This window comes from Corythoichthys intestinalis, chromosome 6 (assembly GCF_030265065.1).
Source record: "Corythoichthys intestinalis isolate RoL2023-P3 chromosome 6, ASM3026506v1, whole genome shotgun sequence".
Taxonomy (NCBI): domain Eukaryota; kingdom Metazoa; phylum Chordata; class Actinopteri; order Syngnathiformes; family Syngnathidae; genus Corythoichthys; species Corythoichthys intestinalis.
This window is the reverse complement of record NC_080400.1, coordinates 28743709-28765659: the sequence shown is the minus strand read 5'-3', so window position 1 is coordinate 28765659 and position 21951 is coordinate 28743709. Positions and strand designations below refer to the sequence as shown.

Below are 21951 nucleotides of genomic sequence, written 5' to 3'. Positions count from 1 at the left end.
AAGCCATCAGCATTGGATATTTATTCATATCAGGTTTTGAGAAAACGAATATCTGCTACAGATATTTAGTGATAAAATGCTTTTTTTCCCTACAGTGTACTTCAGTGGAGATCCAAAGTCCGAGTCACAAAATATGTGTTGTGATATTCAGTAAAAGAGGGCAATTGATATTGAAAACAACTGTATATGCCAATAGACGTCTAATACATTTCAACTGGGGTGGGCTGGAAGCAAACATTACAGTCCCCCTTTTCATAATTGATGTTTTCCCCCCAAATGTATATTTTAATTAATTACATTTACTCAAAATTATTTATATATGTTTTTATTGCCTATCGCAAAATACAGGCAGACAATACTGCAACTGGATGTCAAATGGGGCTACAAAATTGGCAACTGGTCTCTGGGCTGCTTGTTTAAGACCCCTGTCCTATAGGATTGTACAGTAGTACCTGTACCTACGAAATTATTTGGTCCTGGAAGTCGTTTCGTAACTTGAAAATCCTGTAAGTAGGGACGCGTTTTCCATGTAAATGCACTAATCCGTTTCAAGCCCCCCAAAATTCAGACATAAATATTTTATGATGCATAAAAATGCATCAAACCATAAAACAAATACAGTACATGTTACAGTTAGATTATTATAGAGTTGTAGAGTGTTATAGATTATTAGATAGAGCTGTGCCTAATGTAAAAAAAAAAAAAAAAAAAAAAAAAAAAAGAAAAACAAGAGTAAATAATAAAAGTTAATACACTCATGTATACTGGTTGCTGTCAAAACAAGAAGGGCGAATGAAGAAGGGGAACGTTGGAATAGACACACATACAGAAGAGGTCCCTCTTAGCCAATTGGATGGCAGGAATGCTAGGCAATAGGCAACTCGAGTTGGCGATTATGGCGAGTACCAGCCATACTATATTTTTGCCTTTCGTATCCTGAAATTTCTTTTGTAACAAGAGGCAATATTTTCCCGTTGAGGTGTGTCTCGACCTGAAAATTCTGTATGTAGAGACGTTCGTGATTAATAAACCCCCAAACAACAACTACAAAAAAAGAATTCTTAAAAGTTTGAGGCTTTTTTTTTTAAATCTCGAAAAAAATACTTAATATATTTTAAAAACAATACAGTATGAAAAAATACAGGCTTTTTTTCATCTGTACTTTCTAAAATAAATAACAATAATATAAACTTGCTTTTTTTGGAAAAAAAAGTTTTTTGTTTTTTTTTTTTTATTAGGAGAAAGCAACTTAAATCTATTCAAAACCATATTCTGCATTTTTGTCATCATTTCATTTTGATAAGAAAAAAAAAAAAGAAATCTGGTCATTTCCTGTCCAGTGCTTGTTTTGGGCAGAGCCGGTGTCCAGTGCATCTGTCGAGATTATGCTAAACTGTCGGGATTACTCCATTTGACAGATGTTTGCTGGACGCGCCCTCAAAGTCGTTGCCTGGGAGCGGTCCCTGCATTAATAAGACATGACTCTTTTTCCTCCTCTTCCTCCTCACGCTTCTTCCTGCATCCCAGTTCAAACACATTCCTCTACTAATGCTTTTATCAGTCTAAATGAAATCCAATCCCAGCAAATTGCCGTTCACTCCCATCAACTGTGTGTGCTTTTTCTCCTTTTCTGCGCGCTATCGGCACTTTTGTGATGTCGCTGCGTGTTTCATCCATCTCATTAATTTTCCATCTCTTCCCGTCTTGTTTCAAACCCTATCATCATTCCAGCTGGCCGGCTGCGTAACTTCCACTCCCTTTTCTCCCATGTTGTCTCCCCCTTGTCGTTTAATATTCTTATTTTCTTGCTTGACAGACAGTGCTCCTTCTGCACTTTCAGGAACACAATGAACCCTCAGATAAGCAGAAGTCCAAATTAATACATCATAGACTCATAAATGCTTCTATAGGCTATGTGTTTCTCTCTCTCCTTCTATTGCTCCAGCTAATTCTTAGTCTCACTCCAGCACTGAATGTCTTTGGGTCCAATTAGTGCAATTACTTACCAACCCAGCGAAGTAATGTTTGACCCTAAACTGGTCTGATATGCTTTAAAAGCAATAGTATTTTTTTTCTCTGAGTTAAACAGGGCATCCCCCCACCCCGCATAGGTGATGAAGAAAATCACCTTACATTCTATTTTATGACACAATCACAGTCTGTGATTCATATGAACGCTCTGTTGAACACACACAGGGATTTACAATCACAGATATTGAACAGGTTGGTTGAACTGGTAGCACGATTATAGAACACATTATATGAAGCATTATAGCATTCATATCATTACCCAATGTATAAAAACAGTTAGGATCTTGACAGTGATAAATCTGACACTGTTGCCTAATTAGTGGAATAAGTGTTATTGCTTCTAAATGTCCCACACCATACCTATTAAGTTGTGGAAAGTCAAAATAGGGAGATTTTTTTTCCGCACCCGACATTGCGCACGCGAAAAAAATAAAACATGCATATCGGAATCTAATTTTACATTTTATTGTGTATTGACCCTTTATATGAATACAATGAGCACAGTAAATGATTAAAAACATGCATCATAATCGTTCTTACTAGGGCTGTCAAAATTATCGCGTTAACGGGCGGTAATTAATTTTTTTAATGAATCACGTTAAAATATTTGACACAATTAACCCACATGCCCCGCTCAGATTAAAATGACAGCAGTGTCATGTCTACCTGTTACATGTGTTTTTTTGTGTTTTGTTGCCTTCTGCTGGCGCTTGGGTGGGACTGATTTTATGGGTGTCAGCACAATGAGCATTGTGTAATTATTGACGTCAACAATGGCGAGCTACTAGTTTAATTTTTGATCGAAAATTTTACAAATTTTATTAAAACGAAAACATTAAGAGGGGTTTTAATATAAAATTTCTATAACTTGTACTAACATTTATTTTTTAAGAACAACAAATCTTTCTATCCATGGATCGCTTTAACAGAATGTTAATGCCATCTTGCTGATTTATTGTTATAATAACCCAATTCAGTACTTATGTACAGTATGTTGAATGTACTGTATATATCCATCTTGTGTCCTATCTTTCCATTCCAACAAAAATTTACAGAAAAATATGGCATATTTTATAGATGGTTTGAATTGCGATTAATTAATTTTTAAGCTGTGATTAACTCGATTAAAAATTTTAATCGTTTGACAGCCCTAGTTCTTACATAATCTTTCTTACTAGTCATGTTCTTTATCATAATCATTCTTACATAATCTTACATTTTTCTTACTAGTTATGTTCTTTAACATAGTTCCATGTGGCTGTCTTTGCCTTCTGAGCCAACTCACAAGAAATTTTGTAATTATAACAGTCACGGTCTATGTTGAACTTTGTGGCCAGTAGAGCACAGACAGTTTCATTTGACAGATCTGATCGGTAGCTGGTACTTACCTACAATACTTAACTTTTATTTGCCGACCGAACTCTTGTACTATCGATGTGCTGTGATGTTTTTGCATGCTTCGTCACATCGTTTTTCACATCGTTTTTTTCCCCTCCACTACTAACCAATATAAGCACACAACACAGTGAGCAAAAAGCAAATGTCACTCTTCTATCACTTTTACTTATCCAAGAATAGTTCTTTTGCCAAACTACTTGATATTTTGGATTTTCTCTTCTTTTTGCATTGCTTCTCATCAGCCATCTTGCTCGCCTGCTAGTCTCGCGAGCAGATCTTTCACTCTCCGACACAGTTTTTCCGGTTTGTGAATAGAATCTTCGCCCAAAAAATTGACAGATTAAGTTGAGAACTACAGTAATTTTTATTTATTTATTTTTTTAATCGGGAGATTTTACTGGTAAATCGGGAGGCGGGAAAATGTGTAAATAATCGTGAAATTTCCGACCAAATCGGGATATTTAATAGACATCATCTGATCTCGGGCTAAGGCAGCGGCGTTTATTTTGCGGGCATATGTGGACAACAGCAGGCGAAGCAACAGAAGCTGCATGTTCAGAGGCGAGCGTGTGTGCCAAAGACACATGCGGTGGACAACAACATGAGAAAGCATAATGTGACTCATGCAGCCCATTTTCCATGCCATACCAAAAATAAACATGTTGACGGCTCTTTCATGTGATGATGGTAATGTCAAGATGCCACAGTGATCGTTGAAGTTCTTGGATAAAATTGACCGTTGCACTTTTGTTAGAAATCGTGACCTTCTATTAAGTGATTGACTGCCAATGACGGTGATAGAAGTCCAATCCATTTGAACTGGGTGGGGCTGTTCATGATTATTCAATAGGGTTAAGGTCCTACAGCCTTTGACTATTTGTATTAATTCAGTTTAAATGGATTTCATATCTAATGCCATGCATAGCAGTGGAAATCTAATAATTCTATCTGATTTCCTCTATTACTCTATACTAAACCAATTGATACATCCATTTTTCAACAGGGTTTATTTCAGGGATTATATATTTTTCTATTACCAATCCAATTTAAATGGATTAGATTTATAATGCTGTCAATGGCAATGAAAGGTTAATAATCATGTTTGAGTTCTTGTGTCACTGTATACTAAACTAATGGTCATAAACATTTTTTCAATAGGGTTTTGGTCAGGGATTGCACTCCTTATTTGTACGGATTGGGATTTCGATCGCTGTCAGTGGCAGTGAGAGGTTAATAATCCTCTCTGATTTCTATGATCACTGTGTAATACAGTAATAGACCAAGGCCCAACCTCCCGTCTTTCAGAGTGAAGTCCCAAAAGTGTCCGAAAAGGTCTGCAGTATCAGACATTAGCCACTGGGTCTGGCTACAGAAAGGAGCAACATTGACAGTCCATTGTAAACTGCCCGATTTCACCATTAAAAAACACATAGTTTAATACCTGGTATAAACTTTGAATTTGGACTGTAGGGTGACACAAATGCTTCAGGACAACTGTATTTCGGTGAATGTTTTTGGGACCACAAACATTAAATTGTAATCTATGTCCCAAAAATGACAAGTTTTCTCATTGTTTAAATAGTCTACATATTTTTATGATCATTATAAATGCATTTACACAAGGAAATAACACTGGAAAAGTTTGTTAAATATTTTTTCGTATGAGACCAAAGCGCTACATTCGTTTACATTCAGCAAAGCCGACACAGGTTTCTGTATAGCATCTTTAACAATCAATTTGAATCCTTTCCATACCCCTCCCCTACCACAGTTGTTTGCTTTTCAATTCCCCTGTCTTTTGTTTGTTTGTACTCCTATCCACTCCATATCGAAAAGGAAAGACCAGGATGCTCGCGGAGGGCGCCAGGGCGGGAGGGGAAGATTGAAAATAGTATGGAGCCACGGCATCCACGTGCGCAGGCATGCACAGCGCCTCCTCTGTTTTATCCAAATTATTTATTTTATTTAACATCCTTACATTGTTTTAGTATAACTATATGAATATATATTTATTTATTAAAAAGTTAGCGAGAGAGAAGTTGGCCTGACCCGACCGTAAATAATCACACATAAGTCGCTCCAGAGTACAAGACGCACCCTCTGCCAAACTATGAAAAAAACTGCGACTTCTAGACCGAAAATGACGGTAATACGTTTTACCTTTTCTTTCCCCCGAGTTATAATTTAAATGAAAACAAAAAAAAACATGTTACTGTCCCACTGAATTATATTTAAACAGGAATAATATAGGAAAATGCTTGTCTTTATTAAATGCTTCATTGAGTGAGTCCACTCAAATCCGCTCATGCTGCTCACTTACACACACACAATGAGTCGCCACAGCACATTACCGCTAGTGTTTAACAAGCTCAACGAGCTCAAAAGATTTGGTGCCTTTCAAGGTAGGCGCTTCCAAACTTCTCTGGCAAGATCAAAGCTTAAGGGCAGTCACTCATCGTTAACTTTAACAAGCATCTGCTTGGTGAGCAATAAAAGCAGCAAGAGGGTGAGGTGAGAGGCTGTACGTGATCAGATCAGGACAAAATACGGTATTCATTTATTATTATTTTTTTTAATTAAAAAAAAAAAATCCGCGTTGGACTGAGGGTTTGAAGTTTGAAGGGCGATGTAGCGCGGGATAACTGTACTACACTTATAGACATGGATATCTCATTAGGGTTTAGGTCAGGGGATTTTATATTTCCCTGTTTGTGCATTTACCATGATCTGTACCTAAACGTGATGAGTTAAATAATCACTTATGTAGTCCACCCCTCAGCGGTCGTTATTCAAGAAGATTTTGATTGACACCAAAGTCTCCAACCAAAGTGGAGTAAGAAGTATCCACTGTACATGATTCGATTGTGTCAGATGCTCAAAATGTGCCTGCTTGCAAACACAGTGGACAGACTAAAAGCCATGTAGTTTAATGGCCTATCCATCATTGATGAGTTGTAAAATCACGTGTGTTTGGAGCAATGATGACAGTGGGGGAAAGAATGTGCTTCACAAGCTAAAGTCTGCTTCTCCTCCACAGTACCACCTCAGATCGCTTCCAAGCCTCGGGACCAGATCGCTTCCCAGGGGAGGAGCGTCACCTTCCAGTGCGGCACCACGGGTAACCCCCCGCCTGCCATCTTTTGGCAGAAAGAGGGCAGTCAGGTGAGGAATTTAAATAGTCGCTTCAATGCTGGCGTGACTCCAGGCAAAACTTTTGTGACACCTTCTCAGAAGATATTGTAGCATAAAATGGAATGGATGGGATGAGAGGTAGCGGAGGGAGTACAGCAGGTGTGTGAAGTGCCTCTCCGGGCATTACTTGAGGACAAACACTGTCCTCCTTCCACGTGGCAACTATAAATAAACAGCAAGAAGCTGCTTCAAATCTTTGTTATTTGCTTTTTTGTCTGTCTCAAGCCAACCAAGGAAGTTGGGCTGTTTTGGGGGGAGGATGCTGTTTGTGGGGATTATGTGCAGCCTCCTAACCCTGGTCCTCCACTCAAGTGTAAGCCTCTTACAGGAATGACATGCATGGATGTGCAAACACATCTATGTTATTTCCTGCCCTGAAAAATGGTAGAAATAGTGGGAAACATCTGTTGGCGGCCATCAGTTGGAAAACACCATAAGAGCCCTTGTTAACCTTTTTTTTTTCCTTTTAATACAAGATTTACTCATATAGACTCTTCCATTTTTCTCTAAACAGGGTCGTAACAGTAACTTTAACAGTTCATTAATGCTGCTGTCTACTGAACCTATAGGAAGACAGCATCCTTCTAAATTAGACACCTCTCATTTCCTGTTGTCGCCAATGGTAGCGAATGAGTTAAGATCAGTGTTATTTCCTACTTTCATTTGAGCTCTTTTCCAAACCAAAAATGGCACTTGTGTTTGTAATGTGCTTTGTGTCTCCAAAAGGGTGGGAGTGGAATCACAGCCATCAACATTTTGGTTTGTATGTTGTTGTTGTTTTTAGATGTTGCTATTCCCTGGCCAACCACCATCACAGTCAGGTCGCTACTCTGTCTCCATGAGAGGGGAGCTGACCATCACTGACGTCCACCCGGAGGATTCAGGCTTCTACATCTGCCAGGCCATCAGTGTGGCGGGCAGCGTGCTGAGCAAGGCTCTGCTGGAGGTGGAAGGAGGTAAGTTATACCAGAAACAACCCAAACATTTTATAGCTTTTGAAATTTACCTTTTCAGATTTTTTGCTACATACTGTATTCATCAACAATAACTGTAAAAGGCTTTGGAAATGTGGTTTAGCTTTGAGTATTATTTGAGAATCATGATGGTAATTGGGGGAGAGGTAAAATAAATAAACCAGTAAATATTTTCAAGCATTTTAAAAAATGATTGTTATACATTTGGTCTCAAAACAAGCATATTTAACGTAAAACTGCATGATTTAGTCTTTTGTATGTGAATTACTTAAAATTTAAAGGGCAATAAATGTACTCCAATTCTGGAATGGCCCAAGAACTGTTTTCTTCCCTGGCAGGACCTTCCGGCCAAATTCCCCCGATTATTCGCCAAGGCCCGGCCAATCACACGGTGTCCCGTGGCGCTACGGCTCACTTGCACTGTCATGTCATCGGAGGACCTTCGGTCAAGATTTCATGGGAGAAGGATGGAGATGCAATCGAGGGGAACGACGCTCGCCTGACATTGGAGGAGAATGGCACATTGGAAATAAGAGACATAGAGGTGAGCAACGGTACACTATACTATAGTTACACAGCACAGTGAAAAAAAAAAATACAGCACTGTCAATATTATTCTCAAATGTTATTGCCACGTCCGGCCCTGGGCATAGGTGAGCATCTAGTGCAGGGGCGTCAATTTGCTTTTTGGGGAAAAAAAAACAACCATAAAAGCTATTCTCATGAAAGAAATTCTCATGCTATGCTTCAAGAGCATTTTTTAACATGTGAAGTCCAGGTAAATAAGCTACAAAAGAAAAATATTTGCTGGTTTGTTTCTGACCTGGATTGGAATAGCCACCTGCTATTTTGTGGCACTCGTGAGGCATTGGGAACAGTTTGTGCTTACACCATGTAAGCAGATCCACCTCGTGTACAATGCCAAATAATGGCAGGTAAATGAATCAAAGGTCAACAACAGATCAAGTCTAACAATTAATACAACAACTCTAGCAGTAACTGAAGAAATAATTTGCACAAAACATGAACTTTGAACAATATTTACAGCGCGAAGCATGAGGTGTGAGTGGCAATATGTTGTACGATAAAAGTGTTGGCGGCAGAGCTTGTCTCTCCCAAGGTAAGTGAGAGTTTACATTTAGCAGTGATGGCCAAATGAAGCTTCTTGATGAATGAAGCTGTGAATGAAGCTTTTGCACCCAATTGATTCAAAGCTTGATGGTGGTTCATTTGCTGTATGCAGCTATCAAACCCAAGAGGTTAATAGTGTTGACAATTCAATGACTATTTGTTTAAGAAAATGATTTGAATGTGCTTGTGTTACTATAGGAACAACATGCAACAAGGGCTATAAGGATAATTTGCTATTCGTTTATATTTCGAAATGATAGCTTTCCCTCAGTGTTTTGGCTTCAAACTGCACACACTTTAACTTGTAAAAAATACAAAATTTGCAATATTTAAAAAGTACACATTGTCATTTTTTGCGTTTGGGGGCTCATAGCTAGACTTTTGCCAAGTGCACCTAATCACCCGGGGTCGGCACTGGTTATTTCATTTCCTGCCAATGACTGCAATAGACGTCCAATTCATTTGAACTGGCAGTGACAGTTCGCTGCCAGCCTCTCCCAGTTCAAATGGATTAGACGTCTACCGGCGACAATAGCAGTAGATGCTTAACAAACTATTCTGACTAATTTGGTTCATCCCGCGCACATGAGGTTCTCCATGGTGGTGCGTACATTGCAATTATGTGTTCACTCAACGTATAATTGTAATAGTAATGAAGGTTTCTATTTGAAAATGTTAATGCAACCAGCTTTGATGGAGGAGCGAGCGCTATCAGCGCCGTAATCCCACCTGGATGCGGCGAGGCGGAGTCCTTTATTCTTAATTGACTGGAGATAGCGATTAATCTTCTGACTTCTAATTAAAAGGTCGGCTTATTCGTCGGGCTTGCAAACTTAGCATTAAGGCTTGCTCCAGTGCACCACTAAGAGAAACAGGAGGATGTAGATCTGGCATGGCATTGTGCTCAATGGAACAGAAGAGATGCATTAGTGTGGTGACGAGGGAGAACAAAAAGGAAAAAAAGCCGAAATGGAGATGACGTGTCAGGGACTAAAAATATTTAGCCTGCCGATGCTCCAACGAGACATCAATATTTCATCAGCGAGTTGAAGTCATCTAAAGACGTTCACCTGCTTACACACTGGCAAGGTCAACACTGCAGAGCATGATCTTATTAGGTCCCTGGAACTTTTCAGTAATGCGGTGGGGAAGAGATTTGCATATGGATTTACACTTATTCTCAGAAATATCCTCAAATATTGACTACCTCGTGAACCCAATGGCTCTCTCCCTAGTCCAGTCTTAGGTTGTTCAGTGACACAAAAGAGGAGTCAAAACAATTGCTTGTCAACATGTGGAGTATGTCACATCGCGTTAGTTGGTGACAATTGGCATCCTATTGACCATTAGTGCGGTGACAATATTTGAATATTAATATGCTCTTGCCGAGAATGAATATATTGTTTTAAAAAAGGTGTGTTGCTATCAAGATTTTCCTCTACAAAAGCCTCGGAGAATTAGAATTTAAATGCTGCAAAAGGTGGCCCTACACCATATAAAATTTGATTTTTTAAAATTAAATTTAATTAATTTTGAAGCTATGATTAACTCGATTACAAATTTTGATCATTTGACAGCCCTAATATACAGTATATACATACAGTATACAGTATGTCAAAAGCAGCTGGATAGCTTAATGGTAATATCACTGACTTTGGTATGGGAGGTCAGGGGTTATAACCCCAGGAATTAAATGAACCAGCTGCTGAAGTCGGGGACCCACCCAGAGTGGCTAACACAAGGTCGGACAGCCCTCATCATGAAGAACCCCCAGAAGGAAACGGTACCATCCAACTACCTATCAGCTACCTCAGGACCACATGGAAGCTCCTATCAGGCATCATAGTAGGCACATGGAAGGATTGGCAATAACAAGGGAGCCAAGCACCAACTACTGGTTTTACCGCCACAATGCCACTCAATGATACTGGATACCAAGGATACTGGAATGCTTGAAGGATCAACAGGACACTAAGGACCTTCCTCCAGAACTCAACGGGGCTGTGGAAGATACATGTACCACCGACAAATTGAGGGGGTACCTGACATGGGAAAAACATACCAACTCAAAGCCAGTTGCACATGTGAGCAGCAAATGCGGTATCTACCCCTGTGTATCTGTCACCCCTGCTGTTCTGCATAGTTCAGCCAGATCATCACCAAGAGTGGTTTCGGGTACCAGTTGCGAAGTGGAACAACCATCAGTCACCTTCTCTACATGGATGATATGAAGCTGTACGAGCGTGACATCGACTCCCTGATTCACCTCATGAGAATATACAGCAATGACATTGGGATGTCATTCAGACTAGATAAGTGTGGGCGAGTGGTATCCAGAAGAGGGAAGGTGATCTCAACTGAAGGGGCTGAACTACCTGAAGGCAACATAACTGATGTGCAGGACAGCAACAAATACCTGGGGATCACAGGCAAATGGGTCTGCCACAACCAAATACTTACAAAGGGTGAAGCAGGTCCTCAAGAGTCAGCTGAATGGCAAGAATAAGATCCAGGCCATCAAGAGCTATGCCCTACCAGTAATCAGATACCCTGCTGGCATTGTATCCTGGCCAATGGAAGAGATGCAGGCTACCGACATAAAGACAAGAAAGCTCCTTACTATGCACGGAGGGTTTCACCCTAAGTCCAGCATTCTGAGGCTCAACACAAAGCGGAAAGAGGGAGGCCGAGGACTAGTGAGCATCAGAGCCACTATCCAGGAGGAAACTACATTGCCTGGCTCTGCCAGACTATTCTCCCTGTATTTTTCAAACACTGAGAGTATAGTCTGGGAACCAGCCCATTAACGGCCTCTCGAGCAGGTACAAAATCAATCGACAAATCAGATTAGTTTATTTACGTGACGTGTTCTTAACGAGCAACGTCACTCTTGCGCGTCGAAAGTCGTCTCCACAACAACACAGATGGTGAACGGGAGAGCCGAGAATATGTTCCAATCCACGGTAAAATCAGTTTTAAATTACCAAAAACACATCGACACGAGTCATTGACAACAGTCTGTCTCACGCTAGCCATGTTGAATAAACTCCGCTCTCTTCGTATGTTTACTTCCGTGCGCAAGTTCCCTTCGTCCAGACTCAATAGCTGGAACAGCGGTGAGTCATGTGTACCAGGCAAGAAACTACATCCCTCCAAGAGTACATCATGAAAATGGCCCCCAGGGATGACCTGCTCGGTTAATGCCTCGGGCAACAGAAGCCTAGTAAGGAGGAGGACCCTGAGGAGATATCATGGAAGGACAAGCCCCTGCATGGTATGTACCATCGACAAATTGAGGGGGTAGCTGACATGGGAAAAACCTACCAGTGGCTGGAAAAGGCCGGACTGAAAGACAGCACGGAGGCACTGATCATGGCACCACAAGAACAGGCCCTAAACTCAAGATCAATAGAGGCCGGGGTTTATCACGCCAGAGAGGACCCCAGGTGCAGGCTATGCAAAGAGGCTCCTGAGACAGTCAAGCACATCACAGCAGGGTATAAGATGCTGGCAGGCAAGGCATACATGGAATGACATAACCAGGTAGCAGGCATAGTGTACAGCAACATCTGTGCCGAGTACGGAATGGAGACCCCAGAGTCAAGGTGGGCGACACCTCCAAAGGTGGTTGAGAACAACCGAGCCAAGATCCTGTGGGACTTCCAGATCCAGACAGAAAAACTGGTGATGGCCAACCAGCCTGACATAGTGGTGGTGGATAAACATCAGAAGACAGCAGTAGTGATAGATGTAGCAATCCTGAGCAATACCAACATCAGGAAAAAAGAACACAAAAGCTGGAGAAATACCAAGGGTTGAAGGAAGAGTTGGAGAAAATGTGGGGAGTGAAGGCAACCGTTGTGCCAGTAGTTTATCGGGACACTAGGGGCAGTAACTCCCAAGCTGGGTGCATGGCTCCAACAGATACCAGGACCAACGTCCAATGTTGTGGTTCAGAAGAGCGCAATCCTAGGCACAGCTAAGATCCTGCGCAGAACCCTAAAGCTCCCAGGCCTCTGGTAGATTTTTTATTTATTTATTTATTTGCAAATCATGGTGGAAAATAAGTTTTTGGTCAATACCAAAAGTTAATCTCAATACTTTGTTATGTAACCTTTTTTGTTTCTGTAACTCTTCACAAGCTTTTCACACACTGTTGCTGGTATTTTGGCCCATTCCTCCATGCAGATCTCCTTTAGAGCAGTGATGTTTTGGGGCTGTCGTTGGGCAACACGGACTTTCAACTCCCTCCACAGATTTTATATGGGGTTGAGATCTGGAGACTGGCTAGGCCACTCCAGGACCTTGAAATGCTTCTTACGAAGCCACTCCTTTGTTGCCCTGGCTGTGTGTTTGGGATCATAGTCATGCTAAAAGACCCAGCCACGTCTCATCTTCAATGCCCTTGCTGATGGAAGGAGGTTTTCACTCAAAATCTCTCGATACATGGCCCCGTTCATTCTTTCTTTTACACAGATCAGTTGTCCTGGTCCCTTTGCAGAAAAACAACTTCAAAGCATGATGTTTCCACCCCCATGCTTCACAGTGGGTATGGTGTTCTTCAGATGCAATTCAGTATTCTTTCTCCTCCAAACACAAGAACCTGTGTTTCTACCAAAAAGTTCTATTTTGGTTTCATCTGACCAAAAAACATTCTCCCAGTCCTCTTCTGGATCATCCAAATGCTCTCTAGTGAACCGCAGACGGGCCTGGACGTGTACTGGCATCAGCTGGGGGACACGTCTGGCAGTGCAGGATTTGAGTCCCTGGCGGTGCATTGTGTTACTGATAGTAGCCTTTGTTCCTGTGGTCTCAGCTCTCTGTAGGTCATTCACTAGGTCCCCCCGTGTGGTTCTGGGATTTTTGCTCACCGTTCTTGTTATCATTTTGACGCCACGTGGTGAGATCTTAAATGGAGCCTTAGATCGAGGGAGATTATCAGTGGTCTTGTATGTCTTCCATTTTCTAATATTTGCTCCCACAGTTGATTTCTTTACACCAAGGGTTTTACCTATTGCAGATTCAGTCTTCCCAGCCTGGTGCAGGTCTACAATTTTGTCTCTGGTGTCCTTTGACAGCTCTTTGGTCTTGGCCGTGGTGGGGTTTGGAGTGTGACTGACTGAGAGGTTGTGGACAGGTGTCTTTTATACCGATAATGAGTTAAAACAGGTGCCATTAATACAGGTAATGAGTGGAGCATCGTTAGAAGAAGTTAGAAAGTTAGACCTCTTTGACAGCCAGAAATCTTGCTTGTTTGTCGGTGCCCTATGCATCGGTCGTGGTTCGTATATTCACGTAATTTATAATTTCAAGTTCGGTTCGTCAAAAATGTAAGAATAGCCAACAAACATGATCACATCCAGTTCAAAATATTAACTTGTGAGTTCAGAATTTTTACTTAAAATCTTAACTTTTTTTTTCTCTTTTTATATCCTTTTGAAAAGTATTTTACTCAGAAAAATTACATTTTAGGATCAGCTCCATGCCATTAGTATAGTTAATTAGTTATTATTAGTAGTATTTTGAGAATCTAATTGAATGATCGATTCCACTTTAGGGCCTAATTTCTCTCGATTCTGTAATTGCCTCTCAATGTGTGATTGAATGAAGTGCGGTAATACTACATGATCCAACATTCATTTAAAATTTGTGTGCCCATTGTTACTATTAACTTACCGCTAACCAGCAAATTATTGTATATCTTCACTATTATTGTGTTCTTAAATGCTGACTTTGGTTCAACAGGATGCTGACTCGGGCATGTACACATGCGTGGCTTCGAGTCCCACAGGGGAGACAAGCTGGAGCGGGATGCTGACTGTCCGAGGTACTTTACCCACTCCGTCTCAGTTAGTACTTCTTGCCGAGTCCACATTTCCCAAACATTTCACCTTCCTCAAACAGAAGGCCCCATCTCTCCCCCGTCCCGCATCTCTGAGTTCATCCAGCTGCCGGGACCCCCGCATAAGCCCGTGGTGACAGATGTGACCAGAAACGGCGTCATGCTCACCTGGCAGTCTAACCCGCACGAGGGTGGGGCAGCTGTAACCTCCTATGTCATCGAGGCCTTCAGGTATGAGAACAATTAGTTTGCACTTTTTTGTCTCTTTATGAGCTAGAAGCATTATATCTACAGCACACGCAGTGGAGGAATGTAACGAAGTCAAAGTACATCATTACTGTACTTAAGTATATTGTTTTATGTGTCTGTACTGTACTTGAGTACAAATATGAAGTGGTACTTTTTCCTTTACTTCACTACATGTTACAGCACATATCTGTACTTTTTACACCTCTACTTTTCAAAATGTCGCCTGCGTTACACTATACTTTATTTTTCTAATTTTGAAATTATATTTTCGTTTTCATGGTTCCGTCGCAATCAATAAGCCCCGTAACAGTAGAGGCAGCAACATGAGTACGAGCAAGATTAGGCAGATGAACAAGATTTTGACAGGGCGTATTTAGATGGGTGCTGCGCACTCAAAGAATTTTCTGTTTCTTTTTTTTTTTTTTTTTAATACTGGCTCAGATCTCTATATACACACTGTATATAAATATATATATACTTGTTTTTCCCCACATTTTTGCATTGGGAGAAAAGACTACTTTTTACTTGTAAATTTTAAAGCAAGTACTTTTGTACTTCTATCGTAAAAAAGAGAAAGAGCTACATTTTTTCCCCTCTGTGCTGGTAATCTGTGACTTCCCATTACCTGTTCAAGACGGTCCTCTTAATTGCCTTCATATCGTTTTACATTTCACCAATGAATCACTGGCCGCCTAAGGCAAGATGGTTTTGTTAAGTGACTTTGCACGTCACTTGCTGTGTCAGTGGCGAGGGATCCAGAAGCCAAAGGGGCAGAGGAAAAGGGGTTGTGTCCTGTCGCCCGGGCAAACCTGGTGTGGACAGGTTCACATTTAAAGCTCACCAAGTTGTTTTCACAACACTGGAAGCACACTCCGTCATGAAAAGCACAAAAAAGTAGAGATTAGTGTAGCACAGGTGACACACTAAAGGCCCGGGAGGCAGATCTGGCCCACTACGTCATTTGTGTGGCCCGCGTAAAATATCATTTTTCTTGCTAAAAATAACATTTCAGAATCTGAGAAATATTTCAGAATTTTTTTTTTTTTTTTTTTTTTTTTTTTTTTTGCTTTTTAAAAAAGATATTATGAATGAATATTTTTAAATAAAAACAAAATGAATAGTTTTTTTTTTCATTTTGTGATTTTATATTTAAAAAATAATAATCAGACAATATTTACAGTTTTTCCTTTTTTTTTTTTTTTTTTTTTTAAATGAACGATTGAAAATAATTGAGAAAAAAAATATTGACAGTGACGACAGTGGCTGAATAAAAAGGAACTGGACAAATTGTCGACTAACAAAACACTTGTGATTAATTTGCTAATTTTCCTTGATTAGTTGACTAACTGTGGTAGCCCTAATTGGCAGACATAATGGCCCCCTGAGGGAAAAGATGACTACGATTTAGTCCGCTACAACAATGTGTTTGACTCCCTTGTTGAAAAGTGAAAGTAAAATGTCTTCAGGTAAATACAAGTAAAGAGATCAAATGTATGAAAGTATTTTAATGCTTTTTGCCACCGCATGATTAAAAAAAAGATCCTGTTTGTCATGTTAATATTGCATGCAGCTGTAATAATTAAAATTACCGTAACAGAGTAATGGCATGGGAATTTAAATGTCATTGCCTCAGCACCCTTTATCACATGTTATCAGGATTTTATCAGGATTACCCCGTTATCATCAGATATTCTAATAGAGGGCGTGAAACAATGTTAACACAGGAACATAAAGGGCAGCCTCTTTCAGATGTCGTGCATTTCATTATCAACATCAGCAAGCCTTCACTGGGGTTCACCTTTAGGTGTGACATTGTGTTTATATTTAGCTTGCCATCAGCTCATTTATTTTGGTAAAGTCACAGTAAAGTTGGGGTATTTTGTCTGTTCATAGCCAATCGGTGGGCAGCACCTGGCAGACGGTGGCCGACCACGTGAAGCACGAGCGGCACACCGTCGTGGGACTCTTCCCCAACACTGTTTACCTCTTCATTGTCAGAGCGCTCAACTCTTACGGCTTGAGCGACCCCAGCCCCATCTCGGAGCCGGTCAGGACCCTAGGTGGGAAAGAAAATTTTTTTGGGTGGAAGCCTGATTCATAAGTGAAAATCCCCAAACTATTTTTTGTTCACTGTGCTACTGTTCTCCCTGGAGTAATGTTGGATGTCAACTAAAGTTCACTTTTGCTGCTGTTGTCGGGTACTTACACAAGTGTGTGTTCCAGATGGGAGTCCTCCAGAAACAGGTTTGGACCACCGACAAGTGCAGCGTGAACTTGGCGAGGTGTCGGTCTACCTGTCAAAGCCCGCTGTTCTGTCACCCACCAGTGCCAAAATTTTTTGGACCGTGAGTTATTCGTGCAGAGTGTAAAAAGACGCTAATCTTCCCTCAGGCTTCTCTACAGTATAATCGGATCATTGCATTTCCGACTGTCTGCAGGTGGCCCGTCACTCCCGTTACGTTCAGGGTTACCGCGTGTTTTACCGCACCCTTGGCAGCTCCTGGCTGGTTCGGGATGTGGAGGCCACGTCGGATAACAGCGCCATCTTGGCGGATTTGCTCCACGACACAGAATATGAAGTGAAGATACGGCCTTACTTCAACGAGCTGCAAGGACACGACAGCCTCATGGTGTTGCTGCGTACCCCGGCGGAAGGTGAATGGCAACACAAGCAATAAATCAATTCAATTATATTGATAAAGCACCAAATCTCTCGTATAAAGAGACTTTCCGAACCTAGGGTGAGTGAGTACTGCGCGACAGACAGCAAGGCAGAATTGCCTTTAAGGGAGAAACCTCGAGCAAGGGCGGAGAATGAAAATCCCAATGAATAATTATACCAATAACTTTCATTTCTTATCACTCTGCAGTGTTGAGCGCAGCGCCACAGGCGGTGTCGGTGGTGCAGCTCACCAACAGCTCCAGTATCAGCGTGTCCTGGGAGCCGCCACCTCATAATGCTTACAGTGGCATCATTCAAGAGTATAAGGTGACATTTTTTTCTCTTTTCAGAATTCAACTCATTTGCTGGCACTGACGGCACAGAATGTCCAATCCATGTCGACTGGGAGCCGACATGGATTGGACATTCATCGTCATCAATGGCAGTAAAAGGTTAATACTGCATGCTACAATAACATCAATATTTATATTCATTTATATATGTAAAACATTTTATACACATTTTTCAATAAAGTTTAGGTCGTAAACTTGTACGTGATTGGTACCAAATAGTACATGTGTTCTTTGTCTCCTTGTTAAATAATTCGCTGTCATTGAAAGTGACAGATGTCTAATCCATTTGAAATGGGGCAGAAAGTACTTTCCAGTCAAAATGGACTGGAAGTCTTTCACGGTCAGTGGTGCTTAAACAAGGTCATTCACTGTCACAGTCTAAGGCAGGACAAGGTTAATAATCTTGCTCGATCATTTACAGTGGGGCAAATAAGTATTTAGTCAACCACTAATTGTGCAAGTTCTCCCACTTTTATTAACGAGGCCTGTAATTGTCAACATTGGTAAACCTCAACCATGAGAGACTGTGGTTTAAAAAAAAAGAAAATGGCAATAACGGAGGCCATACGCTTTCTGTAACTCTTCACAAGATTTTCACACACTGTTGCTGGTATTTTGGCCCATTCCTCCATTCAGATCTCCTCTAGAGCAGTGATGTTTTGGGGCTGTCGTTGGGCAACACGGACTTTCAACTCCCTCCACAGATTTTCTATGGGGTTGAGATCTGGAGACTGGCTAGGCCACTCCAGGACCTTGAAATGGTTCTTACAAAGCCACTCATTTGTTGCCCTGGCTGTGTGTTTGGGATTATCGTCATGCTGAAAGACCCAGCCACGTCCCATCTTCAATGCCCTTGCTGATGGAAGGAGATTTTCACTCAAAATCTCTCGATACATGGCCTCATTCATTCTTTCCTTTACACAGATCAGTCGTCCTGGTCCATTTGCAGAAAAACAGCCCAAAGCATGATGTTTCCACCCCCATGCTTCACAGTGGGTATGGTGTTCTTCAGATGCAATTCAGTATTCTTTTTCCTCCAAACACGAGAACCTGTGTTTCTACCAAAAAGATCTATTTTGGTTTCATCTGACCATAACACATTCTCCCAGTCCTCTTCTGGATCATCCAAATGCTCTGTAGTGAACCTCAGATGGGCCTGGACCTGTACTTTCTTCAGCAGGGGGACACGTCTGGCAGTGCAGGTTTTGAGTCCCTGGCGGTGCATTGTGTTACTGATAGTAGCCTTTGTTACTGTGGTCCCAGCTCTCTGTAGGTCATTCACTAGGTCCCCCCATATGGATCTGGGATTTTTGCTCACCGTTCTTGTTGTCTTTTTTACGCCACGGGGTGAGATCTTGCATGGAGCAGATCGAGGGAGATTATGAGTGGTCTTTTCTGTCTTCCATTTTCCAATAATTGCTCCCACAGTTGATTTTATTACACCAAGCATTTACCTATTGCAGATTCAGTCTTCCCAGCCTGGTGCAGGTCTACAATTTTGTCTCTGGTGTCCTTCGACAGCTCTTTGGTCTTGGCCATAGTGGAGTTTGGAGTGTGACTGATTGTGGACAGGTGTCTTTTATACCGATAATGACCTAAAACAGGTGCCATTAATACAGGTACCGGGTGGAGCCTTGTTAGACCTCGTTAGACCTCGTTAGAAGAAATTAGACCTCTTTGACAGCCAGAAATCTTGTTTGTAGGTGACAAAATACTTATTTTCCACTCGAATTTGGAAATAAATTCTTTAAAAATCAAACAATGTGATTTTCTGTTGTTTTTTTTCCCACATGCTGTCTCTCATGGTTGAGGTTTACCCATGTTGACAATTAAAGGCCTCTCTTTTCAAGTAGGAGAACTTGCACAATTGTTGGTTGACTAAATACTTATTTGCCCCACTGTTCTGCTGTATCCTACACTAATAGACACATGCATTTTTCAATAGGGTTTAGTTTGGGGCAATACTTATATATATTGCGTTTCCCTATTTATAACTAACATGATCTTTACCGAAATGGTTTTATTTCTCTGTTAACTTATTGGCTGACAATGACAGCGATAGACGTCAGATCCATTTGAACTGGGGCTCCTAGACACTCCCAGTTAAAACGGATTGGACGTCTAGTGCTATCAGTGGCGCTGAAACATGATCATACACTGCCAGACGTCCTAGTTCAAAGGCAGTGGAAGGTTAATTATCCCGTTTGACCTTATGTCCCACGGCCCAGTATACTGTACCACACTGATGGATATGGCAGAAAACACAGACAAGGCTGAAAAAGCAGTTTCTGCTCTCGCACCCCTCTTTAAAATAAACTGCTGTATTTCAAGCCAAAAGAACTGTTGTGTTTGATAGAACAATATGTCTATATACTGCCATAGCAGATTCATGGCGAATTAAGCCCCCGGATTATTTAAATTTGTCCGTTTTACCCTGGAGACCCCGTTTACAGATGTCACACAACCGCTTTTGTTTCAACCAAGCCATAAAAAGAATTATGTTTATTATTCGAAATATCTGTCATTTTAAGCTTAGAACCATTAATTGATGTCTAATACTTGGTTTCTAAAAAAATGACTTTAAAAAACTTATTCACTCACATGTTTTAGACTGTAAAACAAATTACATCACAATGAGAAAAATAGTGTCTGTAAAAAAGTCATGGATATCTACCTCACAACTATCGTTTAATTGTATTTTTTTCGTTACTGTCGCATTTTCCCCAATATTTTATTTTATAATAATCGATCCAAACAAAAAAAAAAATTGGAGAAAAAAAAAAAAAAGTTTAAAATGGTACTCCTTGATGTCTGCGATTTCTGCATCGCGACCCTTGTTATATTACCATGTTTCACCCATAAAATCCCCCCAAAATCCGGCTGTGGTCATTCACAGCTGTGTCTTGACACTCGATGATATATGCTACATGGAGTTTATGGATCGAAACAAGGTAAGTACGCGATTAATATCTCGTTAATATCTCGTGAAGTCATGGCGTCTTTACTTATGCTTTCTCATGCTCTCACCTCCCGTTAGGGTTTTGCTTTTTTTTTTTTTTTTTTTTTTTTTTTTTTACGCCCTCCTGTTCAAAATTTTTCTTCCCCCAGAAAATTGAGATTTTAAGCTTTCCAATGATGTATCACACATATAGGTCAGTTTTGAAATTTGGCCAAATTGGGGGTCTCAGAGCGGAACACCTGAGTGTTTTCCGCCATAAATAGTTAGTTTTCATTTGGGTTTAGATCAGGGGATTATATATTGTGTTATTTGCACAATGACATGATTCGTACCAAAATGTGATGATTTTTCTTTGATGTGCTTGGTAAAACAACACCATAACACCCTATGACATGAACTAGCTCTTTAGATAACAAATTTGCAACTGTTATGCAATGGTTTTTCCAATGAATTATTAAAATTTAGCGTGTTCATTGACTGGATTGACTTCAGTGCTCGTTATTGTCACTGTTTCTTTCACTGTCCGGTACACGTTATATAACCAATTTAGCCAACTTGGTCAGCTTGTTGACATTTGTACTCGTGTCCATTTGCATTCATCACAGTGATGCTATAAGGGGAAGAGCAGTCATTCCTTACTGCAGCTTTATTGCACACATTCGTTTGGCGGCAGATGTATGCGGCAAAGTGAAAACGGATCAAACTGTTATTTTTAAGCCACCTTCGCTCTCTCGCTATACTTTTGCATTATACAATTAGTAATTACTCACGGCCTCTTATCTGCTGCCAGTACGTGCTGTTGTCATCGTGTTTTCAACTCCACTGTGGCTGTCATCTTCCTTCCGCACACTGATAAAAAGGCAGCGTTCTGATTATCTCCTCTCTCAGCGTGCGCGGTGAGCGCCATGCTGATGACTCAGACTTCAGGCCGCATTTCTGGCACAAAAAAAAAAAAACACAGAAAGAGAGAACAGAGTATTGTTTTGATTCCATTTTACCATCTGTGTGTGATATAGTAATGAGAAGAGCGATTGTGCTCAGCCTCAGGCGAGGATCACTTTTAATCCCCTTAAACCACATACTCGCCATGTTTGCTGCAATTCTCCCTCTGGTTTAAAAGTGGACTGTTGATTTGGTTGAAACTTTTCATCACATTTTAC

At 40.8% G+C, this 21951-nt stretch overlaps 1 protein-coding gene across 1 annotated transcript in view; it reads left to right on the top strand.

Moving 5' to 3' along the window:
* Positions 1 to 21951, top strand: part of LOC130917147 (roundabout homolog 2-like) — a 115876-nt gene that overhangs the window by 60709 nt on the left and 33216 nt on the right. Inside the window, exons 6-14 of the mRNA XM_057838251.1 lie at positions 6467 to 6591; positions 7406 to 7577; positions 7934 to 8139; positions 14472 to 14553; positions 14631 to 14799; positions 16711 to 16877; positions 17041 to 17162; positions 17256 to 17472; positions 17688 to 17806. Coding sequence (XP_057694234.1) covers positions 6467 to 6591; positions 7406 to 7577; positions 7934 to 8139; positions 14472 to 14553; positions 14631 to 14799; positions 16711 to 16877; positions 17041 to 17162; positions 17256 to 17472; positions 17688 to 17806 — 1379 coding nt within the window. The remainder of the gene's footprint in view (positions 1 to 6466; positions 6592 to 7405; positions 7578 to 7933; positions 8140 to 14471; positions 14554 to 14630; positions 14800 to 16710; positions 16878 to 17040; positions 17163 to 17255; positions 17473 to 17687; positions 17807 to 21951) is intronic.